This window comes from Netta rufina (assembly GCF_964035555.1).
Source record: "Netta rufina genome assembly, chromosome: 6".
Lineage (NCBI taxonomy): Eukaryota > Metazoa > Chordata > Aves > Anseriformes > Anatidae > Netta > Netta rufina.
The window spans coordinates 9,989,138-10,010,112 of NC_140129.1; the positions used below are offsets into that span (position 1 = coordinate 9,989,138).

Consider the following 20,975-nt stretch of genomic DNA (forward strand, 5'->3'; position numbering starts at 1 on the left):
CAGCACTAAAATAATTTCTCCCCACCAATGCAGCATGGAAGTGTCAAAAAAACATGTCTGTGCTTTTCTGTCTTGTGTTTCATCTGTTTAAGCGCAGGCATGGATATGATGACAGTCGCACAACTTTGCGTTGACCTCTTCTTGCAGGAGGTGTGATGGTAACAAGTAGCCATTAACAATTAGGTATTTAATAACAGCCAGGCCATTAACCTCCTTCTCCCTCTCCCTCTCTCTCCTTTAGGTCTCACATTGGGTGCTTTGAAACAAAGAGAATAAAAGGAAAACGGGAAATAACAGACCAAAATGAGGAAACACCGGCATTTGCCCTTCGCGGCAATACTTGGCCTCCTGCTCTTGGGCCTTTGCTTGGTTGGTGCCCAGCAGCAAGCAGGTAAGACAGGACCACCAACCCCAACAGCACCCCTCTATCAACATGCTGCTCGCTCACACCGAGACGTTCGCACCCTTTGGTTTTTAATGTGCATGTCCATGGTACATTGTGATTCGCCTCCTGCTCCTCCGCCCCTGCTGGGCCGACCCGGGCGTAGGCCCTCTCAAGCATGTTGCTAGCCCGTGGCCGGCGTTGGAGGATGCTCTGCGTGGCCGGGGTGCTGGATGTGGAGTTTTTGGCTCCCAGGGAGACCCTTATTGGGTTTCCTCTTGGGAAGAGCTGTTTTGATTTCATTGCATGCATACGAGCAAAAGGGAGAAGCGAGAAGAGCACTGCTGCCAACCCGCAGGGAGGCTGTTGGGTTCTCATGGCGCTGGCATCCTTTGGAACGGAGCCAGTGTCACCAGGGGGTTAGAGGAAGTAAAAAACCACGGAAAACCCAAGGCCAGCACCCAGGCTGCTTCCACGAGCAGTCCCTGCTTCCTTGCACCACCAGGAAGCCAGCAAACGCGCCAAGGCTATGTTTGAGCAAGCCTAAATTTGCACCTCGTGCTTTGACCTGGGGCTGGCATCCAAATTCACGTGCAGGCAGGGCTCAGGAGGGGGGAATCTTCTTGCCTTCCTCCCAGGGAAGGGTAGGTCGCATGCTGTCCCTTCCTGTCTCTGCCTGGAGTCCACAGTGCTTCTCGTTTTGCTCGGGGTGACGAGGGGAAACCGGGCTTTGGTGCCCCCATGCCAAAGAGGCCGTCGGTCGTTTGTGCGAGGAGGAATGCTTGCGCTGGCTGGTAGAAAACCCTAAACCCCATCTGTTTTTTTAAAGCTGTCAGAACCGTTGCTGTGGCTGATATAATATTTCTAGTGGATTCCTCTTGGAGCATTGGGAAGGAGCATTTCCAACTCGTTCGAGAGTTTCTGTATGATGTTGTAAAGGCTTTAGATGTGGGAGGAAATGATTTTCGTTTTGCACTGGTCCAGTTCAGCGGAAACCCCCACACAGAGTTCCAGTTAAACACGTACCCCTCTAACCAAGACGTGCTGTCCCATATTGCGAATATGCCTTACATGGGGGGAGGCACCAAGACTGGAAAAGGATTAGAGTACCTAATCGAGAACCATCTCACTAAAGCTGCTGGAAGCAGAGCGAGTGAAGGAGTTCCCCAGGTTATTATAGTGTTAACGGACGGACGATCCCAGGATGATGTGGCTCTGCCATCATCTGTCCTTAAATCGGCCCATGTAAACATGTTTGCGGTCGGCGTGCAGGATGCGGTGGAAGGGGAGTTAAAGGAAATAGCGAGTGAGCCCTTCGATACGCACCTTTTCAACCTAGAGAATTTTACCGCTCTCCACGGCATAGTTGGAGACTTAGTGGCAAGTGTCCGTACATCCATGACTCCAGAAAAGGCTGGGGCCAAAGGACTGGTTAAAGACATCACAGGTAATGGCCAACTGCTGCGCTCTGTCCTGGCCATGCTGATAGCTCCCATCAGCATGGTGACTGCTGGTGCTGCACTCTTTGAAGCCTTTGTAGGGGCAGACTGAGATGGACGTTCAGAGGTTTAAAAACAAAGGTTTGAAGCGTACGGCCCCGTGCTTGTGCCCATTGGGCATGCCGTGGTTTGAAAATTGAGCCCCCATGCTACGTGTTGCAGGAGGCAGTGCTCCAGGACCCTGGCAGGGGCAGCAGCCCCCCTAGGGACATCCTTCTGCACCCATGGCATGGAAAGGCAAGTGTAGGGAGCTCTTATGGGAGATATATTAAATTGCCCCATCCTATCCACCTCCCAAGGTAGGGAAATAGGAGATAGCCACATCAGCCACGTTGCTCCTGACCCTAAACCCTCTGGAGACTGCACAGGTCTCTGCTGGCTGCAGGGATACCAGGGGGAATGTCCTGGTGGGCGCAGTGGGAAATGTGGTCTGTGCAAGGGACCCCGACGGCACGGTGGGATGAGAACGTCCCAGCTGAGTGTGGCTTTGGGATGTCACCATGGCCAGGAGCAGCACTGTGCTGCCATGCCAGGAGATCTGTCCCTCTCCCTAGGACCTCGCAGCCCCTTCAGGTTTTGGGAACGTAGCTCCCTCGAAGCCCTGCAGTTCCAGAAGGGTCCTGGGAGTCCGTATTCCAGTGCACGGTGACTCTGGAAAGCTTTACTATTCTTCCTGTTCTCGGCTGAAGACAGCAAAATTAGTGCCTGCTTAGAGAACTGCTCCCCTAAAACCCCATCTCTGAGCTGGCCCGCAGACGTTGCTCCTCATCTGCTCAGAGAAGGCATGTGGTTTGGCAATCCCTTTCGAGATGCTACTCAGATGCCTTCTCTACAAGCTGATGACTTCCACCTGATGGGGCTCTGGGCCCTTCTCCTAACCGAAACATCTCCACAAACTGCGTCGGCTTCAATGGATCTGCACTGGCCAAAAGCTGGGGGCCGAATTTGCCTGGAAAAAATTAGAGCCTTCCTCTGTCCCTCCTCTGTTTATGAAATGACAGCGTGGAAAGGGCCTTCTGAGCAGCTTTGTTGTGTTTCAAAACAGAAGTCTGAGAGATCAAACCTTTCTTTTTATTCCTGAGACTCCATCTGAAGGTCAATAGCTTGTGGGGTAACGTAAGGCAATGGCAGTGTAATGAGGTGTAATATTAATCCCCTGTGTTGTCTTGTCTGATTAACCCTCACGTCAGCCCCACTGGATACTCTCCATCACTGCATGACACCGAGCATCACCAACAGGCTGTGCTCACACGTGTTTTTTTGTGCAAAGTGCTTGACAGGGCAAATACCCAAGTCATGTGAAAGCCACAGGGAAGGAAATCAGCTGCCGCAGAAAGAAGAGATAAACTGCCATTTCTAAGAAAAAACGTGTCGATTCATGTGTAAAATTAATGCTATATATGATATATATATGAATGCTCATATATGAGCATCTCCACCATGAAGGGCCACAATGTTGAAACCAATGGGGGAATTTGTCTTTGGTAGCCCTGTAGACTACAAATGGCCCAAGTCTCAGACTTTCCTTAAAAAGCTTTAAAGGCAAATTCCTACCTCATGTACATCAGGGAGTGTTTCCGAGTTCATTTCTTCTCAGAGATAGCATTTGCAAGTGTTTCCTTCCCCTGCTGTAACACAAAATTTAAGCTAATCCTACTATCGCAGTTTTGTCTCTGTGCACTTTGCACAGGCAATCTGTGGAGTACCATTAAACATGGAAAAAAGATGTTACAGATCCTAAACCTTGCATGAAAATATGTGGTGTGCAAAGCATAGTACAAGCAAGTTTGATTAAGAGTTTAGGAAGTCATTTATTCTGCTGATAACTCCATGTAGCATTAACATATGTAAAAATGTCATGGATGTTTCACTAGAAATGAACCTGTATATGAAACAGAAATGCAATAAAAAACAAAACAAAACAAAACAAAAAAAAAACCAACAAAACCAACAATCATGTAGTATTTCCAATATAGAGTACTAAAGCTGTTGTTCTGTGGCAGTCCCCAGAGCTGACTATCGTAAGTATGGAAGTCAGCCCCGACTTTGCCCTGATATATTCGTTAAATCTTAGCTGTCTGTCTCATCTGACCCTCCTTGCTTAGTTGTGTAACAAGCATGCTTTTATTTGTCCTCCAGCACCAGCTTGTTCCATAAACGTGCATTGAAGAACAAAGGTTTTTACAGTGATGACAAATTATCCAACACATCCATTTTGTATCTGTTTTCTCTTCGGCGGGAGTGACCCGCGATGACGCCCATCGGCGTGTGAAGTCTCATTTCTCAAAAGGACAGCCAGGGTATCTGAAACAGTGCTGGGTAGAACCACCTTGAGATTTCTCTTCCCTTTACGTTATGAAGTAGAACGTGTACAACCCAACCACAAATGTCACAGCAAAGCCAACCCTAAGCACTTTCACAGCTTTCAACTTCGTGTTGAAAAAGAGACCCCAAGTCCTTGGCAATTCTCAATCACGTCAATGTTCTCCAAGCTGAGGTTGGCCATCAAAAATTGGCTCAGGGAGCTGGTGACCCTTTGTCGCTGGAATTGCATATCTGAGTCTCTTGGCGGCATTGTGGTGTATGAAACATTTACCAGAAAACTTCCGTAGGGGCCAAAAAATTATTGACGATTCTAATCGCAAAGACAGCAGGTTTATTCCTGGCTTTGCTAAACTCCATGCCAGTTCTGCTACTGGGTTCACCTTCAGCTTTCAAAAAGCTGAGAACCAGATTTCCAGATTTCCAAACTTTTCAGTCGTTTGCAAATAGTCTGAAGTTTGATTTGTTGATGAGATTGGAGAAATAGTAGCATGAACAATCTGAGCATACTTTGGGGTCTTCTTCCCCTGCCTGTTGAATGCGTAAAGCTCTTGGTGATCTTGATGGTAAAATTACTTGAGCTAAAGGAGGAAGAGCAGACACCAGGCCATTTTGGGTCTGCTTCGGTAAGTTTCACAGAAAAAAAATGCTTCCCCCTCAACAACCACGCTAATGCCATGTTAAAGTTTTGTTTGGTGTGTGTATATTCTCAGCAGATGCTTGCGATCATCTGGGTATAGTCACAACAAATAGAGTTGGATAATTGTGTCATGACTGATTTCATCACCCTGTTTTAACCTGATTCTGCATTCCTTGATTGAATATCGAGAGTCCAGAAAATATCCAGAAAAAATACAGACCAAACTCATCTATTGATGATAATCAATGCATCTGTGCAAATCAAAAAGACAGCCTTGTATGGCATGGGTAGACAATTGTGTGGGTCAGTTTGCTGGACAAATATCATTGTGCATATGCTGGACAGCTGGTAAAAGAGTTACAAAGAGCAAAAACTGTAATCAAAACCTTTTCAGTTGCTTCTAACAAATGCATTTCAAATAATATTTACTTTTGCTGGGAGAAGCCAATATATTCAGCCTCTGTTTTTAAACAGCAAAATAATAGAATTGCAGAAGACAGGCTGAAACTTTCCATGTAAATAGTGTTTTTTCTTAAAAAAAAAAAAAAAAAAAGAGAAAAAGAAAAGAAAAGAAAAGAAAAAGAAAAGAAAAGAAAAAGAAAAAGAAATGAAAAAAGAGAGAGAGACTGCAATTCAAGGAGGAAAAACTCTTTTTAATATTACTGTGTTGTCACCCAGACTCTTCAGGGTGAATTGCCACCAAAATCCATCATTTTCTTTTGTCTCTGTCCATCTAAATATTTAGACAGGACTGAGAAGCGATGTGGTGGACCTAGATTTCCAAAAATTACATTTTGCAGAGTTTTCTCCTCAAAAACACTGACTCCCATGTAACAGCAGCCATGAGCTCAGGTTTTGCCCAGCCCTGGGGAGCAGATGCCGGGGCTGGAAACTCATATTCAATCAGAATGCAGAACTAAGAGGCAAAAACGTCACTTCCTCAGTGAATATGTGTTTTGTTTTCTCATTTTCGTGTTTCTTACTGGTTTTCCACGAAACATGTCAGAACACTGTACAACTGCATGTAATCACCCATTGTAATGCTTTCACCTTTTGCATTTCTTTTTTTAAAGCTCAAGAGTCTGCTGACCTTATTTTCCTTATTGACGGATCAAACAACATCGGAAGTGTCAATTTTCCAGCCATACGTGATTTCCTTGTAAATTTGATTGAAAGCCTCAGAGTTGGAGCTCAGCAAATACACATTGGGGTGGTGCAGTATAGTGATGAACCCAGAACCGAGTTCGCTTTGAACAGCTACTCCACAAAAGCAGATGTTCTGGATGCCGTGAAGGCACTTAGTTTCCGCGGTGGCGAGGAAGCTAACATTGGTGCAGCACTGGAGTTTGTGGTGGAGAACCTCTTCACCCAGGCGGGAGGCAGCAGGATAGAGGAAGCGGTGCCTCAGATTTTAGTGCTGATAAGTGGTGGAGAGTCTAGTGATGATATCCGAGAGGGCTTGTTAGCGGTGAAGCAAGCTAGTATATTTTCGTTTAGCATTGGGGTCCAGAATGCTGACAGTGCAGAGCTGCAGCAGATTGCTACTGATGGAAGCTTCGCATTTACTGCCCTGGATATCCGTAACCTTGATGCTCTTCAAGAATTATTACTGCCCAACATTGTTGGAGTGGCCCAAAGACTCATTTTGTTAGAGGCCCCAACCATTGTGACTGAAGGTATGTATGCCTTTCTAGACTGTTGCATTTTGATGAACTTTGCACGCTTTAAAAACAAATTTTACTTTTTAATTATTTTTGCAATGCATCTCTCTGGTCTGATTTTGGAGAAAATGTGCAACTGATGTGCAGAAACTCATTTACCCAGTGGGTTCTCTTTTGAAAACCATAAGGTTTTGTGTCTATAACTTGCATGACATGGAGTTTTAAAGAACACAAGCAGAGTATAAAAATGCTCATATAATCCTTATTGTGGTATCTAAGAGTATAAAAAGGCCCATATAATCCTTATTGTGGTATCTAAGAGTATAAAAAGGCCCATATAATCCTTATTATGGTATCTAAGCACCCCTGGAGGTAAACAATTCAGCATGTTTGGCTCTGAAAACATGTATGTCATGTAAGCTTACATTATATGTCAGTTGAAAGTGGCATCAGAATGAAATGTGACTAGGGAAGCCAATAGGGATGTAAAATAGATCCCTGTTTCAAACAGTTGAAATTACCAGTTTACTAAAAGAGTAAAATGACCTACCTCATTGGAACTGTGCACCATAACTGGGAAAAGGGTAAAAATCCACCCTGAAGCTTATTTAGAGGCTCTTGTGTTGAACTTAGAAGCAAAACAGCCCTTAGTTCTTCTGAAGCAAAATCCCTACCTTGCGAACTTATGTTTCCCTTCAACCTCTAATCTAATTAAGTTTGCAGCTTTCCATGAGGCCATGGGAAAAAAAATAAATAAAAAAATAAAAAATGTGGGTGTCCATATTCTGCTGAGGTCACTTTATCACCTTAAGTCCTTATTGCCATTATTTCTGGTCTAGCATTAGCTTGGGTGCAGTAGAATAACGAACACACAGTGCTGTGTGCTGGTTTTATGGAGCATGTAGGTGATTAAGAGTTTCTCACCCTGTGATTTTATGACTGAGTTAAATGTACTGATAGCGAGCTTTATGAAAGACCCAACACGTTGCATTTTGGAGGCCCCTGGGAAGGGCCAGGCTGGAGTTCCTGCAGATGATCACCAGAACGTGTAATGCAAACAAGGCTTTGGGGATCTGAGTGCCAGTCTGGAGTTCTGTACATGCTGTTCAACTCGTGATGTATGTTGACTTATAAAACTGCATCCCAGATGTCTTCATTAATCTATGTCTAAACATGTTTGCTGTCCCATGGCTCAAATCAAAGGGAGGAATTTGCCTAAAAGATCATTTTATGACCTTGCCTTGATTATTGCAGGAAGAAACACAAAGAACTTTTCCCTGCAGAGCCCCACAAGAACCATATTTAGCTAAATAAGCTGAAGTATGCATGTCTAGCTAAAAACATGCATGACAGAACCCAAGCAAGTCTATGGAAAACCCATCTTCTGCCCCACAAATTTTAAACCCAGCAGGTGGGACATTTCCAAGGGGCTAGAAGACAGGGATCATTAGTTCAGAAGTACGTCCAATGCTCTGAGCTTTTAAAATCTGAGTGTATTCCTTTTCAATGTTTTAATCAGAGAATGGCCAGATTAAAAATATTGGTACATTTGGTTTCATCTGCGCTTTGAATGTTTTTCACTGAGGTTGTTTGTAGAAGGTACTACAGTAGCATCAGCCCATGCAATCACTTCTAGGTGGACCTGCTAAATAGAGAAGGTGGTGTTTGCAAAGGAACTTTAGGGAATTTCCGTTACCTAGTGTCCTTGGAAATACATTTGGAAGTCTGGGGCATAAAGCAGTGGTTTGGGACACACAGAGCAGCTGGAATGGGATGCAAAGCCCCTTGGAGATGCCAAGCATTCCTGTCCAGTAAAGAAGTCATCTTGCTTCACTTGAGCTCTTGGGCTTTACACTAGGGTTGAAAGGGGCTCTCAAAGTGCCTTTCTGCCTCTCTCCCCTCTCCTTTAGTGACTGGTGATTAAATCAGATGTGGTGTTTCACCAGAGATAGCTGAGATGGCAATGAGAAGGGAACAGTGCAAGGCCAGGTTTGAGGGAAACACCCTCTGACATTCCTAGGGGAGTGTAATGACTTTGACAGTCAAAGATAATGCTTTGATCCCAAACCCTTTGAAATTCCTGGGAGACTTGCCATCGGCTTCACTGGGCTCTGGATCAGACCCTATGAGATGTGTACAACCTTCCCTAAATATTTTTGCTTTTTATCCATTGAAAATAGCACCATGGGGTCCTTCTTCCTGTGGGTTTTGGTTTCAGTTCTTGCATTCTTCTTCTCTAAGGAAATGTACTGCAGCATTCAAGAGAAGTGAGAGGAATTAGTAGAGGAGGGAGCTATTGCTTCGTGGCCTCCTTCGTCTTTGCAAAGCCCCTTTGATGTTTTCCACAAACTTCTATATAAAGTCAAAAGTCCCCAGGGTCTCCATTTTTGGGTATCTAGCTGCTGACAAGCAAAGAAAGCACTTCAGACATCTTTTCTGGATGATACAATGCAGGGATTTCAGGCGTTGCTCTCCATTTGGAAAGTTTCCTGTATTCAGCCCTCTCCTTCTCGCAGTAATTGATCAAGAAAAAAAGACAAAACTGACCGGGGGGGAAGAACACTGTATATCTCCTGGCTCTGGGAAGGGGAGAGCTTAAATAAATCCTCGTAGCTGTGTGGGTAGCTCTGTTTGGACAGCCTGGGCGGTCAATGCGCTGCTGGTCCAAGCCACCAGCAGGTGAGGGGCAATTGCAAGGCTCCCCGTCAGAGGTGGGTCTCTCAGCAGTCCCGGGGCAGCCGAGTTGCAGAAGTTGTCTCCAGCTCTAAATCACTCCTCGGGGCAGCCCAATCTGAGAGCACTTGCCCGTCATGAGAAACCTGACGGAGAACAGCACTGCTTTCTGTGGCCAGCTGGTGTCGGGCCAAGGAGGACTGCAGCCAAAGCTTTGTTCTTTCTTCAAATCCAAAGTAAATAGCCTCCATGCAGAGGAGCCCTGATGGGATGAGGGGCTGCCCTTTCCCATCTGGGCATGACAGAGAGTGTTTGCTACTACTTGCCCTGAGTGGTGTGAGGTCCTGGTGACGCTGGGTCTCAGATTTCCTGGGGCTGTGCATTGAGCCTGGGGGGCAATGGACTTGCGCCCTTGAGTATTGACTCCACCTTAGGAGCTCATAGGTGGGCAGGCGATTTAAGGACACAACCTGGGTGGATGATGTTGTGAGTGGGGTTCTTCACAATACTAGCCATGGCTCGCTGCTTCGAAGAATAAATGGGGGTCGGCTGAAAGAAAGTGTTGAGGTTACCTCCCATCGTGATCACGTATAATGCTTTTGTCATAATGAGCATTGGTCTTGTTAATATTTACTGCTGTATCATGTTCATCTGCTGTGTTAAATATGATGGTGTTTTGGTTTCAATGCTGCACAACAGTTTTTTTTCCCCCTAACTATCTTCCTTCAAACTTAGCCTGGGAACTGGAAAGCTAATTGTGCTCTTTCTGCGTCCTATGCCATCGTCAATATAGAGTTTCAGAGATTACCGCCTAGGCGACATATTTTACTAAAGACATGGCAACCAGAATAGAATTCAGCTCTTCCATGACTGGGCTGGCTGTGCCAAGAAAAATCATAACTTGTTTTTGTTAGATAAGAAATAAGATGTAGGACGCGAAGACCCACAGTCCAGGTATGTTCAGTAAGTGGAGACTGTTCCTTACTTGTGTCATTGCTCTTGTGAAAATGAGTCCAAAAATGAGACCAAACTGCTCTCTGACATTATGCAGATGGCTTCACTGCAGACCATGGAGCACCACCTGATAATTTTGTCTCATGTCGCAGCTGAGTACCAGGATTTCTCCTGAATTTTTGCCCTTCTTTTTTGTTTTTGCTGCTTAAGCATTTTAATATTAAATTTTACAAGCAATGCAACTCTCGCGACTCTTCAACTTATCTATGTTTTTGAAAGGGGAAACATTTAATCAGATTTCTTACTAGCCCTCCACTAGAACCTAAAACACAATTCTGTTTTGAAATCAAGACCTTTATAAACACGTTGAAAATAACTATACCTCAAACAAACAAGAAGTCCTAAATGTTGCTGGGCTGTTGACATTGAATTGATGTGGAGGGGGTGATGGAAGCCTTCACTGACATTATATTCGTGTGTGTATCATTACTTGCAGTTATTGAAGTGAACAAGAAGGATATAGTCTTCCTGATAGATGGCTCAACAGCTTTGGGGACTGGCCCCTTTAATGCAATTCGTGATTTCGTTGCCAAAATCGTCCAAAGGCTGGAGGTTGGACCCGACCTGATCCAAGTTGCAGTGGCACAGTACGCAGACACTGTGAAGCCAGAGTTCTATTTTAACACCCACCAGAACAGAAAGGATGTGATGGCTAACGTGAGGAAAATGAAGCTCATGGGCGGCACAGCACTCAACACTGGCTCGGCACTGGACTTTGTGAGGAACAACTTCTTCACCAGTGCTGCCGGGTGCAGGATGGAGGAAGGGGTGCTCCCCATGCTGGTGCTCATCACAGGTGGTAAGTCCAGGGATGCCGTTGACCAACCTGCAGCAGAAATGAAAAGGAACCGGATAGTGACCCTTGCTGTTGGGTCAAGAAATGCCGACACGGCAGAACTCCAAGAAATTGCCCATGAGAGGGATTTCGTGTTCCAGCCAAATGACTTCCGCCTTCAATTCATGCAAGCCATTCTTCCTGAAGTGCTGTCGCCCATCCGGACACTCTCTGGAGGAATGATTGTCCAAGAACCTCCATCAGGTAATCAATCACCTTGTTCTAGTAAAGGAGATATGGTTTATGATTTTGCCAACTTATTTTTTTACATGTAGTGATCACAAGAAAAAGCATGAAGTATGTGTTTCAACATAGCTACACATTGCCTCTTTGGTTTGCAGAATGTGCATGAACAGATTGGCAAATTCGGTAGCATGCCTGTTATTATACCTTTGTCAACACTTTCTGGAGATTTTATGCCATTCCACGTTTGTCACCAACATTTAAAGCAGAGACGTGAAAGACAAGCCTTGCTAGATAAATGCTAAGATTGTGCAGTGGAGGTTTTTTCTCTCATTTAGGATTTGTGTAACCTATGAACAGAACACACTGTGACTATCATAATCTCTTTCCCATTTTGAAAATCATCTGTAGTGGATATTTACTCAAGAAAGCTAAAAAAATTGTTCTGAGTGTAAAGAAAATAAGAAAGTTTCTTCAAGGAGATGTTCAGAGAAAGCTACCCTGACACTGTTGGACTGAAATGCCCGCTTCAGTAACATAATTTCTTATCAACATTTATTCAGCTCATGCCATAAGAGGCATACGAGACTAGTGTAGTGTTGACTTTAATTTAATCTGTTTAGAAGATGATTCAAAGCCCTGTGAAGCCAGTGTATTCTTTTTAACTTGTTCTTTCCATTGACATCAGTAGACTGGGAAGCGATCCAGTAGCTAGAGTCATGTCTTCTGAGGAAGTTTCCTGGTATTTTAGAAGGTGTTTTATCTACATAGAGATTTTATACCAAATTTCTCAGGATTTGTCCCCAGTAGAGATGCTTGAGGTTGAATTCTTGTCATGATAGATCATATTTGAACCTTGAAATTCTGTCCCATGACGTATGAACGTTAGTAAAATAGGACTTCTTCCAGCTCCCAGTAAGGTCAAGAGTGAGATTGGCTTAAGTGGGTGTCAAACTATGTCCACGTTCTTTTTTCTAGTTTCCCCAAGTAATTTAAAATTATAAACCACAGGGCAAAATAGAATGGATTTTTGAAAGGGTCCTTAAAAAATTAAAAGCCAATGACTGATCTACACAAAGAGCAGACATTTTAAAATTAGTTAGCCAATACTTGTCCTTAATTAAGATGAATATCACGAGACTTACTTAATAAGCTTTTTTTCAGAATGTGTTTCCTGCTAATACAGTTTTGCATGGCTATATACCAAACCCGACATTTTTATTTTTCAATGCAAATTAAAAATGTTCCTAAACTTCCTTATTCTTTAAAGCTTATTCATGCAGCTTATGTTTTTTGTACTTCTTTTGCTTGACTGTACTCACAGCTACACACATTTGCAATAAGCAAGTAAACATATCCCACTCTGTAAACAGAGTATTATTAGTAACATAACTAATTATGACACTGGGCTGTCTGTTACATTTCAACTAGATTATCTAAAGATATTTTCTCACCCTGGGCCTTGAATGAAACTGTTCTGGGAACAATTAAAAATGCAAAAAAACAAGACAATCTGTGAATCTGAGAGCAATGCCTGTAATCCAAAAAGCCCTCTTCTCACTTCTGTTTTTAATAGCTCAGTACTAGGACAGCAAGCTTACAGTGACAAGGCCAGCCAGAGAGGTGGATGAATGTAACCATATATCCATAGGTAATTGGGATAAAACAGAAAGATATTGAACGCCATTAGCAATGGGCATAAGTATGTTCTCAGATAACTTATTTGGAGGAAAGCATCCATAGGTACACTGGAAGAGCCAGCTCGTCTTTCTCTGAGACCTTAAAGTTTCAGCATTTTGGTCTGTCATCTGGCCATGATATATTAAGACAAAAAAAAGCATAAGGGAGAACTTGAAATGTCTTTGGGGTGATATTGCATATCTATGTCTCAGGGCTCAAATGCTGAAAGACAGTCTAGGATGAGTTTAGCCTTAAAGAAGGAGCTGAGAACTGTCCAGTTACCGGCAAAAGTGGAGAGTTTTCCCCTTCCTACAGCCTGCTACATGCATGGCTTTAACTGCAGAGATCAAAATGCAGTTTTCTGCACCAAATCCTGTCATTGGAAAGGCAGGTGTCTCGGGCAGCCATTGCAGCCTCATCCAGACCAACTTCTCAAAGCCAATAGTAAAAGCTATTTTTAATACCCACGCAAAATACCAGCCAAACTGGTTACTTGGCAGAAGAGTTTTCCCATGGAAGCAGAGCCTCGCTCAGCACCGTGGGCCAGCCGTTGTTGGCCGCACAGCACAAGGGTAGCATGGCTGCAGCAGTCACTGCTCGGGGGCAGGACATGGTTCTCTATGTCCAGGGATGTCTGGGGGAAGTCTTAGCAAGGGGGTGGTAGTTTTGGGTGTCAAGCAATGCCTTATGTGCCAAAACGCAGAAATATTTGCTAAAGTTGCAGTGGAAAGCCCTGAGCAAACCCATGATGATCAGCAGGGTGTCTACAGGCAAAATTCAGTGTTGCTCCACCAAAATCAAGGAAGCTTCTGCCAGCTAAAGACATGGCCCAGAACATGCAACTCTGGCACTAGCAGCCTTCAAAATCATCTGCCATAACAGAGACTGAGCCCTGTTGATAAACCTGATGCTTAAAGACTTTTCAACTCAAGTCAGAAACCTTCTCTGCCAAACTGAGTGTTGTCCAGCAAGGTCCTCGTTATTTGTTGTTTGCTAATCACAGTCTTTCTCTTCTCTTTCTGTTCCCCACTTCCCCCTTCCTCCTAACAAGGTTTACATGTGTGTACGGCGCATGCTGTATGCACACATGAAAAAAATCTATTTTGTTTTCTATGATGTCTCATGTTGTTTTCTGTGCTCTACTGCAGTTCAAGTAACCAAAAGGGATATCATCTTTCTTTTGGATGGATCACTCAACGTCGGAAATGCCAACTTCCCCTTTGTGCGTGACTTTGTTGTGACCCTAGTTAACTACCTTGATGTCGGAAGCGACAAAATCCGAGTTGGCTTAGTGCAATTTAGTGACACTCCTAAAACCGAGTTCTCTCTATACTCATACCAAACCAAATCAGACATAATTCAACGCATGGGGCAGCTGAGGCCCAAGGGGGGGTCAGTGCTGAACACTGGCTCTGCACTGAACTTTGTGCTTTCGAATCACTTCACTGAAGCTGGTGGGAGCAGAATAAATGAACAAGTGCCACAGGTCCTAGTCCTGGTGACGGCAGGGAAGTCTGCCGATCCCTTCTTGCAAGTTTCCAATGAATTAGCTCGGGCCGGAGTGCTGACTTTTGCTGTTGGAGTTAGGAATGCGGATAAGGCAGAGCTTGAACAGATTGCATTTAATCCAAGAATGGTATATTTTATGGATGATTTCAGTGATCTGACAGCTTTACCCCAGGAGTTAAATAAGCCTATAACAACATATGTTAGTGGAGGTGTGGAGGAGGTTCCACTCGCCCCAACAGGTAATATATACCTTCCTTCATGTTGACTGCATTGAGTTAACTATGTTTCTCTTGACTGTTTGTTCCCAGTGTACACCTTAACGCTTGTCCAAGTCATCCAAGCATTTTGGACTGTGCTTAACCTTAAATATGTGGCCTGACACAGTCAGCTCTTCATTTTGTTGAAGTCTTTGCTAGCACATTCTAAAGACGGCACAATTTTAGGCAGGTCAGGACTGAAGGACCATCAGAGTGAGTCTCTGCCCACTAGTCACTTGTCCAGGTGTTCCCTTTCTATCACCATAATAACATCACAACCTGCAAGTGCACTGCCTGTACTAGCTCAGGCAAGGGGAGTACGTCCTTTTGGCCACAAGGAGTGGTGTGGAAAGGTAGAAATGGTGATAATGAGCATAGAGGAGCAAAGGTCTAGCCATGTACAGGTAGGTAAATCACTTCCCAGAGCCTCTCTGAAGAAGTGATATTATCAGGCTATCACAGAGGCTGATTTTGACTTCAAAGATAGTCTCTAACCTTAAGCTCAAAAACTGTTGTCAAGTTTAACCCTTTCTAAACAGATGTTTGCTCAATAATTCTCTTATTCTGGCTACATGCATATGAAGACATAAAAACATCCAGGATTGTTTAGTATGGAAAGGAGATGATTAAGACGAAAAATATTAAGATACAAAAACATGAGGTGCTCGATTGTGCCTTGGACATTCAATGAAATTAAAAAGACATCAAATGGAAACAGGTAAAAGGAATTTTCTCCTCCCAAAGCCATAAGTCACCTCTGGATTTAACTGCCTTGTGATGCAACTGAGAGAAGTACTTTAAGAGAATACAGAAAATATTCTATGTATGTATGTATAAACTAATGTCTATGTATTGCTTAATGAGCCTTTAAATAGGAAAAAAAAATGCTCCACTGCAATTGTATTTCATGCCTCCATTGTTGGTAGGTTGCTAGAACAGAGATGTCACTGGCCTATTCTGATATGATTAATTTATGATATGACTCAGATGACACGCTATGATACAGTATATGATATGAGATTATGGTGCCTGAATTTACTGAGTCCTAGGAGAGGTGTCCTTGCTTTCCTTTCCTCCTCAGATAAATACGGCAAAGGTACTGTTTAATCTTGTAGCCTCTGAATTCTTTGGGAAATGATAATCACTTGCTTTGCATATTGAAATCCAGGTAATAGACAAAGAAGTTTCTAGGATGACATTTAAGAAGAAAAATGCCTTCATGTCTTTTTTTCCCCTCTTTTCATTTGTGAATTTATTCTAGAAAGCAAGAAAGATATTTTATTCCTGATTGATGGTTCAGCCAACCTCTTGGGTAGCTTTCCTGCCGTCCGGGACTTTGTACACAAAGTCATTTCTGACCTGAACGTGGGTTCCGATGCCACACGAGTAGCTGTAGCTCAATTCAGTGACAACATCCAAGTTGAATTTGACTTCTCTGAACTTCCGTCTAAGCATGACATGCTTCTGAAAGTGAAAAGGATGAAGTTAAAAACTGGGAAGCAACTGAACATTGGAGTTGCGCTAGAGGAAGCCATAAGGAGGCTGTTTGTGAAGGAAGCTGGAAGCAGGATCGAAGAAGGAGTTCCCCAGTTCTTGGTCCTCCTTGCCGCTGGGAGATCATCTGACGATGTGGAGCAACCATCAGATGCTCTGAAGCAAGCCGGAGTTGTGACCTTTGCTATCAAAGCCAAAAATGCTGACCCTGTAGAGCTGGAAAGGATAGTTTATGCCCCGCAGTTCATTCTGAACGTTGATTCCCTCGCTCGGATTTCAGAGCTTCAGCCAAACATAGTGAACCTGTTGAAAACTATCCAGCTTCAGCCAACAGGTACAGGGACCCAGGGTTTCTGTGGTTTCCGAGAGGCTGAGAAACACCATTTACATGCCCCCTTCTCTTTGGTAACTGGGGCAATTTGGCCTGGTGATGTTTAAAAATGATTACGTAGAAATTGCTATTTTACTTGGATTTTCCTCTGGTCTGATCCAGCAAAGCACTGAAATCCAAACTCAGTTTTAAAGATAAGTGATGCCATCAAAGGAAAAAGCTTTTTGTTCAGCTGCAAGAGCTGCAGTAGATGCTGTTACTCGTGTGCAAAACATGGTACAAATGTGAAGTAGCAGAGAGTCATTGCCCCAGCCAAATAAATTGACATGCTATGCTGGGCAAGGGCTAGAAGGAACAAATTAAGGCTTATCTCAATTCCTCTTTCCATCCTCCCTTTTCTGGAGGAGCTCTGTTTATTGCTCTGTTACTTCTTAAGGGATGTGATGGCAGTTTCTATGTTTTCTACAAGCACCAATAAATTAGATGGTCTTGACTCAGTTACCTTTATAAGCTCAGTAAATGAATATGGAGTCATTAAAGAACATAGAAAAGAACCACATGGCCACAAACAGAAATTGACACTGCGATACTGGAAATTATCCGTGTCCATCTGTGAGACTTCCCAAAGGCAGCCCTAATTTGAGAATTGACCTGTCTCCCAGAAGCAGGAGGAGACAAGGAAAAGTAATGACTTCTGCATCACCTTTCCTTAAAAGTTCTGGGCAGATGGACTTAGAATCATAGAAACATAAAAAAGAAATAGGGCTGGAAGTGATCTCAGGGTGCCATCTGCTACATCCCTTTGTCCCCAACAAGATCTGCTCATCCAAGACTGGCTGTCATTTTTCTAATCTGTTCTGAAAATCTTCCAGTGGAGGAGATTTCCCTGATCTCCCTAATCAACCTGTGCAATTGCTTTAATATCCTTGTCAGTAGACAGTTTCCCTTAACCTCTGCCTTCCTAGTCACAGTTTAAGCCTTTTACATCTCTTTAAGCTCAGCAGGAACACGGATGTCAGCTCATTCCTGTGTTATGTTTGACAGTCTTTCACTCACCTCAAATCTGCTGTATGTCTTTTCTCAGTCCTCATGTCTCTAGCTGCATACCTGTCTCATTCATTTGTTCCTTGTAGGTTTTGTAGGTTTTATATCTTTTCACCCTTGTTTCTCTGATATCAACCAGCACCTAATGACCAGAGATAACGTCCCCTAGTCTTATCTTACCTCATCCTTTCTCAGTGAAGTCGTTGCCCTTCCCGTGTCTGTGCAGATTCCTTCTGCCTCAATGCAAACTAAGGTGACCGGTGCTCTTGAACTGTGTCCTCCCCTTTCAAACCATTTCTGTCTTGTCAACATCTTTTGAATCTATATGAGATTGCTGGAGAAGGTGACATCAAAACCTTGTTAAGTAAATAAATTTGATGTCTACATCCTCTCTGTTAAAAAGCTGCTTGTGACATCCCAGAGGAACTCAGGATGGCTTGAGATGATGATTTCTTGACCATTCAGTCTTGATTACTACACACCATGTTGTCTTTAGGTGCTTACAAACTGTTTAATAATTTGGTGTCGTTTGGTTGCTTTTTTTGAAGGCAACTGAACTTTATCTGACTCATCTGTACTCCATCTACTTTCCTGCATCTTTGAAGATAGGCACTGCATTTGCTTTTTGCCAGTCTTCTTGTTCCTCATCCAGTCCACAAGATCTCAGAGGGAATTACCAATGGTTAGGGGAGTGCTACTGCTCTTTGGGTGCCACAGACAGAAGTTCATCAGGCTCAATTTGTTTCAAAAATAGCTTATGCTTAGGTATATCTGAGTATTCTTAGCCTGATCTTTTCTTCTGCAAGACAGAAACCATATCCCTATGTTGCTGGAAGGAATTGTGTCAGCCAGCTGCAGGCTGTACTTTTTGTGGGAGGTGGATGTCAAAGGCATTAAACATTTTGCCCATGTTGACATCATCTATCAAGAGCTTTCACTGCATAGAAGGCCAACTCTATTTTTGATCTTCCTTTTATTGTAAAGTATTTACAAAACAAACTCTTGCTACTGTGGATGCTTCTTGCTGGATCTCATTTTGTGCCTGTGGCCTTTCTGATTTGGCCGGTGCTGGCTTGGAATACTACTCCTTAGTAATCTGATCCCATTTGCACTTCTATGTGAATCCTCTCATGCTTCATGTCAATGAAGAGCTCCTGATTTACATCACTTTTCAGAGGGGTAGCTAGGTTTCCTTAAATGCTATTAAGAAGCTTGTATTCTTTTGTAACCCCTTCCCAGAAGAGGGGCTTAAAATCCCTTTGACAACCAGGTACTGTAACTGATTCCACTAACAGCTCACCAGTAGCTGCATCCACTTAATATTCCTAATATTCTTGGCTAAAAGAGAGCCACCTCACAAGAGTATGTATAATATTTCTCCTCTATCTTATACCTAGAGTCTTACGTTAGAACACTTTTTCTGTGCTCTTGAACTTCAGAGGAAGTGTATGGAACTGGGATACACCAGGCAGTATCTGCTCCATCTTCCTTTCTCTGTTGTTCAGCAAACTATATGAATATTTCAGTCCTATACGTTAACCTACCAAGTTTCTGACATTCCTCCTAAATAATTACTTTGGTCTGAAGTCTGTATTACGACTTCAGCTGTGCTCGATAACTCTTTATATTTCTAGCGTTCATAAACAGGCATTTAATATTTTCTTCAGAGGAATGGATGATGCTCCCGTTGTCCCGCTGACTTTGCTATAAACAAGACAATGACACTTTGGGGGATAACATTGTCCTGTTCAGCATTTGTGACTCAGTGACATTTTCTGCTTTGCTGAGCCAAAGTTTTGCAATTCTGTTAGTCAACAGCAGCACTCATCGGCTGTTTTCAGATCTCTGAGATTTCACCACAGTGGTCGTTTTTTTTTTAAAAAAAACAATGTCTACTCACAATTACTACTCTTTGTGCTTGAAGTCAAACCTTTTAAAAAAAATAAAACACAATGACTTGCATTTTACAAAAAACATTTCAGCATTTTCAGTTGGATGTGCTTTTCAGTAAATTCTTATTTTGTCAGAGCATGTGCAGGATCATTTATCTCTAAGTTTGGTGATGCTTGAGGAAAGCTTTTCTCTCTTCATTGGCTCCTTGTGAGCACCTTCTCAACAGTAAACCTATGAAGACATTTTCTTCTGAAACTCAGGCTTTTCTGGGAGCTAAAATCCCTGATATCCCAGTCTCTTCTGCCCTCTGGTAGGGGATGGCACCCAGAGGCCCTTGGCACCCTATTTCCTATGGGTCTATGATTCTATGACTTGGTGGGTAAGGCACAGCACACGTTGCACTGTGGTTCCCACCAACTTCCACCCATCTGCCTCTTCACCAGGGATTGCATCCGATTGCAAAGGAACCGAACCGCCCGTTCTGACACCTCGCCTTCCCCTCCCCAGACTCTTGCACTCCTTCGATTCAGTGCGCTCAGGTAATGATAATCACTTCCAAAGAGAATCTCACTTGTTCCCCCCTTCCCTTACTTGTCTCAAACAGTAGTTGAGAGAGGTGAGAAGAAGGACGTGGTGTTTCTAATCGACGGCTCGGATGGTGTCAGAAGAGGTTTCCCTCTGCTGAAGACCTTTGTCCAAAGAGTTGTTGAAAGCCTGGATATTGGCCGCGACAAGGTCCGTGTTGCCATCGTGCAGTACAGCAATGCCGTACAACCTGAGTTCTTACTCGATGCCTATGAAGACAAAGCAGATATAGTCAGTGCCATCCAGGGGCTGACAGTTATGGGAGGATCTCCTCTGAACACCGGAGCAGCCCTCGACTATCTCATCAGGAACGTGTTCACGGTGTCGAGCGGCAGCAGGATAGCTGAGGGTGTCCCACAGTTCCTGATTCTGCTCACTGCTGACCGGTCCCAGGATGACGTGAGGAGGCCCTCGGTGGTCCTCAAGACAAGCGGCACAGTGCCCTTTGGCATCGGGATTGGAAATGCTGACCTCACGGAGCTGCAGACAATTTCCTTCCTCCCAGATTTTGCTATCTCTGTGCCTGACTTCAGCCAGCTGGATTCGGTGCAGCAGGTCGTCTCCAACAGAGTCATCCGGCTGACCAAGAAAGAAATAGAGTCACTTGCCCCTGATCTGGTTTTTACATCACCCAGCCCAGGTGAGAAGATGTTTGTGTCTGCACCAAGAGCCAGCGGCAAAATATGATGTTTAGTAACATCATGGTTGCAACACAAACAGAAAAGCAAAGATGGTCATGGCTACACATCCATCTTGATCTCACTGTTTCACTATCTTTTTATTTTTTTTTTGGTGTACTTAGGGTTAGTAGGAACTATGTCATTTAGCTGAGCAATGTTTAATTGTGGTCCTACAAAGTGGTCCATGTTGTATCCACATGGAAGGTACATAAAGTGAATGCCAGGACTTTAATCTCATTTAAAGTCAATGGGCTGTTATTTCAGTCCATACTATTCCTCCCGGAATGGAAATT

At 43.7% G+C, this 20,975-nt stretch overlaps 1 protein-coding gene across 3 annotated transcripts in view; it reads left to right on the forward strand.

The window, feature by feature from the left end:
* Positions 1–303: 303 nt before the first annotated feature.
* Positions 304–20,975, forward strand: part of COL6A3 (collagen type VI alpha 3 chain) — a gene marked incomplete at its 5' end in the record, with an annotated part of 49,633 nt that continues 28,961 nt past the window's right edge. For 2 of the 3 annotated variants that reach the window (XM_084289531.1, XM_084289532.1), the window contains 7 exons: positions 304–391; positions 1,212–1,829; positions 5,917–6,519; positions 10,628–11,230; positions 14,038–14,637; positions 15,917–16,483; positions 20,022–20,642. In XM_084289531.1, the coding sequence (XP_084145657.1) occupies positions 304–391; positions 1,212–1,829; positions 5,917–6,519; positions 10,628–11,230; positions 14,038–14,637; positions 15,917–16,483; positions 20,022–20,642 (3,700 nt within the window). The remainder of the gene's footprint in view (positions 392–1,211; positions 1,830–5,916; positions 6,520–10,627; positions 11,231–14,037; positions 14,638–15,916; positions 16,484–20,021; positions 20,643–20,975) is intronic. The other variant, XM_084289533.1, reaches the window with a different exon arrangement.